This window comes from Ischnura elegans, chromosome 9, assembly GCF_921293095.1.
Source record: "Ischnura elegans chromosome 9, ioIscEleg1.1, whole genome shotgun sequence".
Taxonomy (NCBI): Eukaryota; Metazoa; Arthropoda; class Insecta; order Odonata; family Coenagrionidae; genus Ischnura; species Ischnura elegans.
The window spans coordinates 73991112-74004154 of record NC_060254.1 but is presented as its reverse complement, the minus strand read 5'-3'; the positions used below and the strand labels follow the sequence as shown (position 1 = coordinate 74004154).

General features: G+C 38.1%; 1 protein-coding gene across 1 annotated transcript in view; it reads right to left on the bottom strand.

Moving 5' to 3' along the window:
• Positions 1 to 13043, bottom strand: part of LOC124164956 — a 373915-nt gene that overhangs the window by 62626 nt on the left and 298246 nt on the right. The window contains exon 5 of the mRNA XM_046542194.1: positions 12185 to 12475. Coding sequence (XP_046398150.1) covers positions 12185 to 12475 — 291 coding nt within the window. The remainder of the gene's footprint in view (positions 1 to 12184; positions 12476 to 13043) is intronic.

Below are 13043 nucleotides of genomic sequence, written 5' to 3'. Positions count from 1 at the left end.
ATTTTTGAGAATTTTATTATGTTATTGAAATGTCAGCATGTTGTAATTTTTTTACTTCTTCTAATGGTATATTTCCTATAAATTAGAGTAATTCAAACTTTTTTCGGAATCAAAGTAACTTAGAAATAATTTTTTCCCTGAATTCCCACAAATCCGGGCAGGGTGAGTCTGTTTGCACGAAATGTAAAAAGTAATTTGCATTTTACATATATTTGGTTTGAATTGTCAAAATAATGGAAAATTATCACTATGTACATGTAACGATAAATATTTGGTGTATTATGTAGTGAAAACAGAAACAATTAGTCAAAAGAGTCCACTGTACTCGCTGTGTGACCATGTATGAAATTAATAAGTAATGTAAAACTTTTGTTAACAAATAATAATCAATTTTATGTTAAATGATTCTAAGGTGCACAATATGTACAAATTGATGTGAAGAGTAATATTTTTCACTGTTTAATAGTTTAAATTAAAAGCAAAAGTTAAAAGAGTCCATTAGACTCACTTTGCCCGATTACGTCAGAAAAATATGTTGCCCGTATTAGGGTTAATCAATCAGTTTCCTTATACATAGAATGTTTACCCTTTTAGTGCTATCCTTCTTCCCGGGGTACAGTCAAAAAATGCGGAGGGTATTTTAATAAAATGTAGCAACTAGGAAAAATAAACGTTATAGTTAATTTTTTAGATATCTTTAAGCGGTTTTTTAATTAATGGGATTAAATTGGACAATAATCACAACATTTTTATACGTTTACTGATATATAAGTTTTTTTATTTCAATGTCCTCAAATTTAACAACAATAACGTAAAAGCCGATATATCGGCACGCCGCACTAAAAGGGTTAAGATTGAGCTACCCAGATTTTGACAGTGTGTGGCGAAATTACTGTCCATCAAACTCATGCTTCTGGACTTCGTAGGAGAAAAGTGTTCAGTTTTTGAAACAAGAGACTGCCCAATACCTGCTTGAGTACCTACTTCATGGAGGACACTTCAAGTACGGCACTCTATCCACTGACAGGATATTAAGCCACGGTCCTCTTGGTGCTTTTCATTAAGAGCTAGCTAATGCTGACATTAGGTTTCTCTCCACCCTTCTTTCCCCACCCTTCCCTCATGGCAAAAAAGACGTTAGCTGTTGATCGCCTCCTCCAAATACCTAACCATGCCATATCTTTAATGTTTGCCTTGCATACATTAACTAAAAGATAGGTAGGTGGACGGTAAGTAACTGATTTTTTAAAGCTAACGTCTGCCCAATAGGAGTGTGGTAACCTCGTGGATAGAGAACTTGGGAGTTCATTGAAAGGTTCTGCATTCAAATCAAGGCTGAAGCCTTCGGAAGCTAGAATAAATCCTCAAAGTGCATGGTAGACAAGGCAAAGGAACTAACCTCAATAACACATTCAGCGCAGAGCACATCATTAACGTGGTCCCGTCCAAGCTGAGGAGCATGTCAATTGACGTGCTCTGCTGGTCGGACGGGGGACCTTTCTCCGCCTCTGTACGTGACTAATATCCACTTCCGAGTCTTCCAATCGTGTGCATGGCCTTCAGCAAGCCTACCTCTTTTGACCCGTGTGCGCTGTTAGAAAATAGCAGTATTTGAACGGAAGTTATGACGCGAAAACCACTCTCTATTTTTCCTTCTTATTTTATCGGCCGATTCTGACGATGTTCATGAACATCGGGCCCGCATTGAATGTGATAACCTGGATGTGTGAAATTTAAATGCCTACTGCTTAGTCTGGGGTGAGCTCTAACCTCACAAATCCATAAGAAACTTACGGTTGAGTCCCTGAGTGAGTGAATGTATGTCCATCTTACCTATCTTACATCTATTACCCAATGAGAAATTAAGTATTCTTCAGAGCATTTAAAAATTCCAAGTTTTCCTATCAGTCAATAAGCAACCCATTATGATTAATAACACCCACCTCAACAATCAACTCCTCCCACTCCTCTCTCCACACCACCTGGGACAAATACCTCAATATTACCACTTCAGACTCCCTTGGTAAAGCAAGCAGGATAAGTCGCAAAACATTGGGGCCACCCAAACATTGACACAGCGATATAGCCCAAAATGTTTTTAACTACCCAGTCAAATATGTATGAAGGCCATATGGGTTATCAAACTGGCCAAAAGGTGCATTTCTGCCGGCTTTTTGATGGTTGAAACATCCTCCCTGGGAAATCACAAGGTCATAAAACATATCATTTCCATATTTTAACTAGTTCCGAAGAAATATGAGGATTTTTTCAAAGAAAGCAATGTAATGCTTACTTATCCATGAATGTAACAGACTGCAATCTTAATCCACTTACTTTAATTTGTGTTCTCCAAAATTTTCTAGCCTCCCTTTGTATTTCTTCTAACCTATACTCTAAATGAGTAGTAATCATATAAATACGTGCATCTATATGAAACTACATTCTGCCTTATAATTTGCCTCATTTTCATAAGATATTGGGACTTAAGACCCAATATGAGGACTAAGCAGGTGAAAAAGTTATTAGTAGTGTGTCTATAGACTGTCTGTTGCAGATTGAATATAATACGTGAAATCATAGACGAAGCTTATGAGCTCTCAATAATTATATGTAAGTCAAAGAAATTCATCTCAGTAAATATAGACTCAAATAATATCCCCTATGAAAAAATTGTATAAAAATTTGAAACAGGTTTATTCAATTTTTTCATAGCCGAGACACAGGTACCTGTATTAATCAGTTTGCTGTGTCGGCTTAATGGAACGCAATAATTTATAGCAGTGACCAACCGCAGTTACAAATCCATTTACTGGCTTGATTTGCATCAGTACAGCATGTGTCTCATGGGTGGGCCAGATTATAAAATGGGTGGGCCTAATCTCGAGTTAACTTGGGCATATACGAAGGATAAAATATAGGTAGTTAAAAACATTTATTTATTGACCTTACACGAATGGCACCCTTTTCCTGACATGCCACGCAACAAAAACAAATTATGCCTCAGGCTTTAAATCATTTTCTTTATAAATTAAAGTTTATCTTTAGAATTCGATTTTGAAAAATGTCTATCTGGGTGGGCCTAGGCTCACCATGCTGATGCTGCCATTGGCTTGTACGCAGGGAATCAGATGTGATCACAAGAGAGCTATCAATTTATAAGAAACCTTTGCGAGGGTTGTTTTATTCCCTGTATGATTGCCCAATTTGAGTTTTCACTCACAAGAGAAGAGCACGTGCACATTCTGTGGGCTCGACCGGAGTGATGGTAAAGATGTGCAAGACATTTTTTACCTTACTATTGCAGAAATTTGAGCATTATCTACTGCAGTGAATCCTCTTCTCTTTGTTTGTGAGAGAGCAGCCACTGACTGAGGGTTCCTGGTTCAAACCTCTGGAGAAGCATTTAGAAATCAGTGTTGGTAAGTAAGCGAGTAAAAGTAATCAGATTACTTGTAGCAATTACTTTTGCAGCAAATTGTGCTTTTAACGATTACTTTTTACGAAATGTAATTTTTACTTGTAATTTACTCCATACAATGAAAAAAGGAATCATTACTTTTTTAAACTTAACCATTACTTTTATAAAGAGAAATTTTTACTTGTAATTTACTCCATACAATGAAATAGGAATCATTACTTTTGTAGTAATCATTACCTGCTTGTAGTAGGGTGGTTTCCTATCATATTTTTACTGCCTAAATCGAAAAATCATTACCCCTGGAGTACGTATTTCACGCTTATAGATTTTTAAATGAGAATACCTATCTATTTTTTGCGATTAAATGAAAAGTGAAAATTTTCAAGCGTGCTAAAATGCAACGGATAAGTATGAATGCTAGGAAAAGCCCGTGTGACGTCTGGCTGCTGCTGTGTGAGGCCACCTGGGTGTGAGGCTATGAACGCTGCTAAGATGCAGGCTGCTTGCTGCCGAGCATGGCAGTAGCGTAGAGAAACCCTGCTAGCAGGTAGTGCTTGGCTTAAATAAGGATTATAAATACCCTGTATTTCCAATATATGGATCAATAATCCGTTGAATATCTCCGTGGCTATGAGACATCAAAGAAAGTTTTACGAGTCAAAGAGAAGAAGATGCATGTCACTAGCTGATGATAGATGACATTGTAAATTGTATGCATAAATCATTTCATTCACAGAATTAAAATATTGGTACATACAACAATTCTGAGCTATAGATATATGAAAATAATGCAAATAAGAGGTGTTCTCATCCACAGGCAATGTGAATCAGATGGGAAGAGAAAAAGTATCTTGACATGAACTAATATGATTTTCAAAGTAATGACAGAGTGATATAATTAAATATGAAATTATAACACCGTAATCAGCCTTTATTCATAAAAAATATTCTCACCTTAATGATAAGAATGCAATTTATATTTGCAGTAAAATTTCCCCAACCATGGGAGTGAATTTGTTGAGCCCATTTGGGTTAATTTCTGTAAGCTTTGATGAGGCTTGTGCCATCATCAGATCATCTTAAAAGTTAAACTTCCACCAAATTAATAGCAGTATTGCTTTTTTTGGGTTTGCTAGCAACAATGGTCATTTAGCGTTCTTCTTGAGGGTATACGTCGCGTCAGTTGACTTTTCACGACAACAGTTTCATCCTCTGTCCTAGAGACGTCCTTCCGGTCAAGTCGATCGTCATTGCATTCTGACCAATATGTTTACTGGTAGCTAGCTGATGTTTTTCACCCTTGATCCTGATTGGGTGGTGGTTTCAGCACTCTTTTCCACACAAAGGAAAGGTTGTACCTATCTTCTCTGTTGAAATTTTGGAGATTCATCGTTATCTCGATTGCTTCTCTTATCAATCTCAGGAAGAAGCACTTCTCTTTTGACAATACTTCTGGGTAATCAAAGAGTATCTTATGGCCTGGCTCTGATCAAGCATGATATCTGTTGTCATGAAGAGTCAACTAATGCAATGTATGTCCAGAAGTTGGACACTGATACTAGACGTTGCTGAAGCCTACAGTATAAACAAAGGCCAATAGCACCAAACCACCAGTTTAAGCCTTAAACCACATATTTAATGTTATACCTCCACAGCACACAACTTATATGGATTCACAATCACAGTATCTAAACTAATCCCCACTTTGCCTTCTTCCTTGAAGCTAAATTTGCTGTTACCCATTAGCTCTCATTAAAAAATGGTTGCCTTGTAATTTTTCTGCCCTTAACACAATTTTCTTGCAACTAACCTACATTTGGATCTTCAAATAATAATTACCTGGACAGCCCAACCCATTCTCTTCCCCGAACCTAAATTTTCACCACTCGGATAATTTCATCTGATCCTCTTTCCAGTTTATTTTCCATTCGATTTCCTGCCTCTGAGGAATATGGTGAGGCCAAATGAAAACCATAAAAGTAAAGGCTATTTTTTGGGTGCTCTTTACCCTAGCCATAACTGAGATTAATATGTATTCATGCATTCATCAGGAACATAATTTTGTGGACCATTATCATCATTTTGTGGACCAAATTTGCACGCCTATTCTAAAAAAAAATTGTAAGAAAATCCTGAATTGATTTCCACTCTTTTCTCTTGCTTTAATCCCACCATAGCCACAAAGAAGAGAAATTTTATTAAACATTCATCATATTGATGGTGGCTATATTTTCTGATGCATGGTCTCCATGGGGCTAAGGTAAGAGAAAATTTATGAAAGCATGAAGTGTAGTACTTATCTAAGCTGTAATGAACTTATGGCCAGTATACAGACCAAATTAGTTATAAAATTTAATGAAGCACTTAACAAAAATCAGCTTCACAGCTTTGGGGATGTTCTATTAAATATTTAAGCCTCTTAAATTGAAGATGCAGCTAGGCTTTGGGGTTGTCCTTTACATCGATTCATCTTTGTGATAACAATTTCGCTGGTGTTGCAGCAGGTATCTTCATGTTTGAAGTGTTTGATGAATGCATGTCTCACATAATCCTTGGTTTTGGCCAGGTGCATCCTGATTGGTTGGTTTGTGGAAGTCTCTCTTCCAGGTGTTGAAGAGCAAATAGCTGTCTTCCCTGTTGGAAGTAGATGTTTTAGCTGTTTTGATAGCCTCTCGAATGAGTCAGGGAAGTAATGCTTCTCTCTAGCGATGAGTCTAGCATTTTTGTAGTCCACATTGTGGGTTGGCCCTTCCCTATGTTCTTGACAATGGTTGATAAGCGAAACTGTCTATTCTTGCTGGCCCCAGTGGCGGATACAGATGGGGGGCGCGCGCCCCCCCTTTGCGGGGCCACCCGTATTGCCAAACATAGCAGAACCATAATTTTAACTTTTTTATATCATAAGATGGCATTGTCTTGAATGTGTGTTAAATCACTTTAGTTAAAATTTCTGAAGCTCTGCATGTGACTTGATTATTTTTTATTGCGATAAAAGTAAAGGTAACTCAAGATGTCTTTTGCGCCCCCCCCTTGAATTTTCTCTGTATCCGCCACTGGCTGGCCCTTCAGTGTTCCTTCATTCTGCTCTTGATGTTTTGCCAATGCAAGAGTCTCCGCAAGAGCACTTGACTTTGTATATTGACTTCCTATATTAGTATTTGGCATTTTTATCGAGCGTCTCCAAAAAAGGTTGGCTATGAAGGGATATAATGTGTGAACCCACAGCTGCTCCTTTCCATTGCCCATAAAAAGTTCCATTCCACACATAGTAGGAGTTAATAAGGCAGAACTTGACCATTTTTGGAGGGTCTTCTGCCAATCCTTCAGCGATGAGAGACTTGGTGATTTCTGTGGCCTCTTCTGCACAAATGTTGATGAATAGAGATTCCACGTTGAAACTGACAAATAAGTCTGGGTTACAGACTCTCAGTTCTCTAATTGACTCAATGAAATGGGCTGAGAGTTTACTATGTTGGTGGTGAGCATTCTTCCGGAAAATGTTGGCAGTTGCTTGGTAAGATACTTTGCTAGATTGCATGTAGGCGAGTCAATGGTGCTAACATCTGGCTGGTGAGGCATGTTAGCCAATAACACCATCAAGCCATCTAATCAGAATGAACTTCAAGACGGGAATTTCACTTGTTCCTGCAGTGCTTTGAAATTCATCGTCACAGACCAGCGACAAAATAAGAGTTTTTAAATAAGGGTAATATTTTTTCATGGCGAACTTCTTCCGTTGGTGTATTTAATGAGGTCTCTCACTTAAGAACCTCTAGTGCAGCATTAAGTTCCTCATCCTTTGTAATTAAAGCTCCAAGGCTTCCTCTATTTTCTCTTCAGATTTATTTCTAAAAGTGGAGTCAAAGTAGATATTTTTTTCTTGGGGACATTTCCTCTTTCCTGGTTTCTAGTTAGAGTCAAAATCCAGTCAAATTTTAATCCATTAATTTCATTCTATCTTCTACTGCATAGGCCTATGCCCAAATCATATTTTATAGGCCTTTCTTTCATAGATAAAACTGATTGTATACAGCGGCAGATCCAGAGAGGGGGCTACAGCCTCCCTCCCTTGGGTATGCACTATGCACTTGGGTAATTTACACTAGATAAAATGGTTAATTTTTTCGCACCCCCACTGCTGTTGGAAGGTTACCCCCTATGCCACCCACCTAGCTCCCATTGACCCTATCCTGGATTTGGCACTGATTATATACCTTCCTTAGAGCAGAGTTTTAATGGATGAACTAACTCCTTTAAAGTTGATATTAGCATTTCATACATGCATCCACTTAAGTTAATTGTTTCATAAATTTTTCTCTATTAAGTCTTTATCACTCTTTTCTGATTCAAAAGGTGAGGGTAACACTCATCCTGGATTAACTACTGGCAAGGGAATTTTGTGCACAGATGATAAGGCTTCTTTGCATGGGCCACCAGAGATTCTTTACTCATGAGTTTTGTAGAAAGTCCACAGTTGTCTTGAACTTTTGAATGATTTTGGTTGTGATATCCTAGATTTTGCTCTCATTGGTAGGTACTGATATGGTCTCATGCAATTACCAATGACCTAACAACATGAACAAATGATATGCAACATTGTGCTGTGACTGTGATCAAATTAATGGCAAGGTAGGACAATTTATTCATTGAATATTTAAAAAGCTGACACCTAGGTGCATTAAGTGTTGAAATAATAGTAAAAATTACTTGTAAAATTAGCTTTATGTGTGATGTGTAAGAATTCCATAATAAGGTCCAATATATTAATTGTTATTTATAACCTAATATTTTGAATGTTCTACCCTGAGACACCAAGTGATATGAAATTATACCATACTCTTTTTTTATGCCTTTTCTTTTTCATGTACTTCTGTTATTGTTGTCTTTCTTTTGCTAATAGACGTGTGTTAAGTAAATCTGTCTTCTATTAATCCTGTACCACTCCAACATTAATGAAATATATTTTAATTCCCAGACAGATTTCAATTTCTAAACAGCTCTCAAACAATAATGGAAATTATGTTGTTGGTGGTTTTCGGGTATTGCTGTGTAGAAAACATTTTAACTCGACGTTTCACTCCTCCTACTGGGAGCGTTATCAAGAGAATGGAAGGAATTTATTCTCGTCCCGAGCTTATATATGTATGTTTTTTTCGCTACCCATTGTTGTGCCGGATTTGAATTTTAGCCGATAGCCGTTGGCCATTATATTGTGCTAGGAACCCTCTCCATATACGGCTGAGGTTATACCCATCCTCCCTATTAAAGTTATTAGGTCTTTTCGCTAATAAATAATGGAAATTCACAAAGCAAGGATGTTAGACAAGGGTGTCCTACATTCTAAGGTTTGCACAAAGAACTATCCAAGCCCATATTAATTCACTGCCCACTAAGCAATCATGCTCCCCTCTGTTAAAACCATACAAAAGTCTCACAGAATGCTTGATCCACACATACGGTTAAAGGGGTCAATCCCCTCACAGTGCCACCTGTGGCTTCTCAGAATGATCTGCAATGCAGACACTCACCCAACTTCTATTCAGCTTGATATGCCAAAAAGGCTTTTAAAACATCTGAAACATTTTCCCTGGCTAAGCAGCCCCAAAAAAATTAATGGATAGGGTTATAGAACAGTTTTCATTGAAAAAAATCATTGTTATGTCAGTATAAAATGGCCATTAGCACTATTTATTCTTTAATGTATATGTAAAGAGTATATTTTTGTTTAAAATGTTTTCAAAAATTCATCTAGTAAATATTTCCAAATCTTATTTCCTAAGCTCCTTTTTCCACATTCCAGCCAATATGAAGTTCAGGGACTCTATTTCCCAAAATTAATTGGAAAGACAATCTCCTACAAGTTAACTCCTTACAAATGAAACTCCCTCCCTCAAAATTCACCCCCTCTAAAAACGATCCCCTCAAAGCATTTTTCTGACTACACCAATGGCATTCCTTTTTTTTCATAAATATTTCATTCAGCTTGAGCCACCAAAAAATGTTTATGGATGACGATGCAGTTATTTCAATGTAAAATTTTTCCAACAAATAATTTTTTTGCATTAATTCAATTAACTCTCCAGCTACATAATCCTCAGCTTCTGCTGATTAGACTACTGCCCTACACCAATATGCAATGAATGACACATATACATACATGCAGTACACAATGAGAAGCTAGGTGAATACATAGCTAAAACTAAATCATCAGAAAAAAATAGCTGATACAAACTATCTTAAATAGCTTGCTTTCAGTTTGGTTCACCTTCAGGGATGCCGACTTACAAAAAATATTGGGTGGGGGGGGTTTTATAAGTTGTGAGTTTTAAGTTTTTTAAGCATTTTAGAAGTCATATGATCAACATTAGAACCCTGATAGCTCGAATCTCGATATCTGGACACACTGGAGAAAATCAACAAGCCTGACCCTTTTTTCTTCACAGCCATAACGAATTTTTGAGGGGGCTCGGGCACCCTCAGTCCCCATGGAGTCGGCGCCACTGTTCACCTTGAACGTAACTTGTATGAACTTGGTTACGTCACTCCTACCCCATACATAAATACATTTCTATGCATGGTGTGCTGCCTATGTACAGGGGAAATAAGGGGAAATAATCAATTCCTAACTATTAGCAAGCAGGTACAGGGCAATATCCCAAAAGTTTGATTGAATATGAGACGATTTTCAGAGGATATTTGTAAAGTGCACTACAAGCAAGGATTCAACTCCTCTACCCTTAAATTAATATCCTTCTCCTGATTGATTTTCAGATAGAAATTCCAATATTTAATAAAAATTTAAACACTGTTTGGTAACCAACCTAATGAGTCTGAATGCTGAGGGAGAAATGATTCAGTTTTGACAAATTTAATACATAGATTATTATTCTGATCTACAGATGATTATGAGAATGTATTCTCAGTTATAAGGATACAACAGCAAAACAAATCATCAAATACAAAGTAACACTCCATGGAAGTTAAATCGCTCCTCTACAAAAATTTGTTAGGATTGACCTCTCTTTCTGACCTTCTAAAATATACATCGACATCCTATCCTGGAAGTTGCCTCATTAGGCTAGTGGTGGGAGGTGTAAGGATACCAGCCATATAAATTTATGAGAATACTAAAAAAAATTAGGTGCATAGTGTGACTGTATGCGCTAGTGCCTCCATTCAACAACTACTGAAAATTATTTTGATCATTCTTCTCATAGGGATGGTCTAACACTTCTCTAGGAACAGTAAATTTAGTTTCACTATCCTGCATCCCCCTATTTAAAGTATCAGGATTCTTTATCCTTCCCTTCCACTCCCATCTCTATCCCAAGAAGCATCATCGGCTGTCTCCTTATCACTGCAGCACCTTTCTCCTTCCTCTGTCCACCCTCTCCGCAGGTCAGAGAAGAAAAGGCTTGGATTGGCCTCTGGAGTGAATCCCTGCAGGCCCATCCTTGATTTCTGAAACTATTGCCTAAGTTCGACCTAGCTTTCATTGTTTGGGGACAAAATAAACCCCTATATCTATCTATTTCTCAAGATGCCACTTATTCATCCTATCAGATCTGGAAATATTGTGTGGCTCCAAAAAGATGTTCTAGTGGTTATTCTGAGATGAATATAGTCTTTATTTCTTAAGAAATAAGACCAGCAAATACCCCCTCTCTAGTGGTTCCCAGCCTGATTCCTGTGATATCTGTGTTACAATCTCTGTTCCTTCATAGCAATTTTTTGATGAATTGCACAGCTTTCCTTGGTATTTGATATTTTTTTTGTAGAGAAAACCTTTCTGGGGTGATTTCTTTTCTCATGTGCATGCCATGTCTTCAAATTGTAGACTCGTGAATGCAAAGACCCAGTAGATCCTGGCATAAATCCCAGAGGAGAAAGGAATTTTTCTGCCATGCAGCTCAAAGCATTCCAAGCTTGAACGACTGGACCAGTCACAAAAATATTAAAAAAAGGATCATAGTGCCTAATAGTGTGAATCTGTTGTCATTACAGAAATTATTTTTATTATTAGAGCAGGCTAATGCCAATGCCAAGTTGCTCTCTATCCTTCCCATTGGCATAACTAGGAGGGAGCAGACCCCCCTCCCCCTCCCAACCAATTAATTTTAGCAGAAAAATATTAACCTATAAAACAAATTTATTATAATCTCTCTTTTATAGTCTAGTGTGTTTTATCAAAACAATTTCCCGACACCCAACAAATTGAGTAATTCTAAGACCAAAAATAACAATTTTCACATTTTACCCGAAGGGGGTTCCACCCCCTATCCTCTGGGTCGTGCCCTCCCAACACATCATCCTGACAATGTCTCAGACCGAGGTGCAGCGAGGGGGGTTTTTGGAGGATAAATCCCCCTCCAGAGCTCAGAGAAATTTTTAGTTAGATCTATTTTACTTAATTGGATTGATATTACTTATATACAAGTGTAAGGATAAATAAAATATCCATCAGAAAGCCATAAAACTCACCATTTTGAACCATTTATCTTAAAATTTTTCTGGGGAAGAGCACCCGCACCTATTGTTTACCCTGGTGGGTATTCCATGCCCCCAGCCCCCCCCCAGTATTAGTTGTGCCTAAAACCCACCCTAATCTTAAAATCTGGTAGCACCCCTGGCCCCAGACCCTTCCCTTCCTAGCCTTCGTTCATGGTCCAAAAGATCTCAGCTCTCAGTCAGCCCCTCCAAATACCTTGCTATGTATTTGAATAGAGAAGTGGCACAGGTTGATCAAGTTAAGAGGAGAACACTCACCTGTAAGCTAGACAGTGATGTGGTCTTCGAGGCTAGGCCTGGCCATCCCCCGCCTGGCCTCCTCCCAGAACTGTGTCTTCTTTCGAGCAAAGACAGCGGGGAGGAAGCGCCGGATTCCGGATGTGTCCGGTGCGATCCTCCCGCGGTGCTCCTCAGGTACCATTCTGGGACATTGAGCTTCTGCAGTGACCGCTGCACCCGTAGTTGGTGCTCACTCAAGTGTAAGGGTGCCCCCACCCCACCGACGCCAAGGGCACCCACTCCAACCTTTTGAAGTTCATTTTCTGGAGGCTGTGGATTGTCAACAAAAAGAGAAAATATTGTAGTCGTGTTGCCCGCAAACTTTCATAATTAAACAGAGATTTTATGACAGCGTGACATCCGAAAACCATGCTAAGCAATATTTGCCATCGGTATGGGAGTGCGAGACGCATGAGTAACATCAAAGGATTGAACGCATTGGTGGCGACACACAAAACAATGAGTGAACGTCAAGGGTTCTGACAGTTATACAGCTCATACCACATAAATCCAAAAACTTTACATTGATCATGATTCAAAAACAAGTTAAGCAGTTACCATTTCTGATTGTGGTTCCTCTAAAAAAATAATAAAAAATAAATACTATCCCATGAATTTTGACTCGTGGCGTGTACTTGATCAGAAGCAAAATACTTATGTATCATAGTGGCCACATATTACGTCAGAGATGCCATTTATTTCAAATTACCAGCATTTCTTGGTATATTTAGCCATCCTTATCATATGTTTCTTGCAATCATATCCACACCACAGAGCTTTGTTCATTAACACTACCAAAGGCATCATAATTTGAGTTATGTGCATGGCAGGAAAAAAT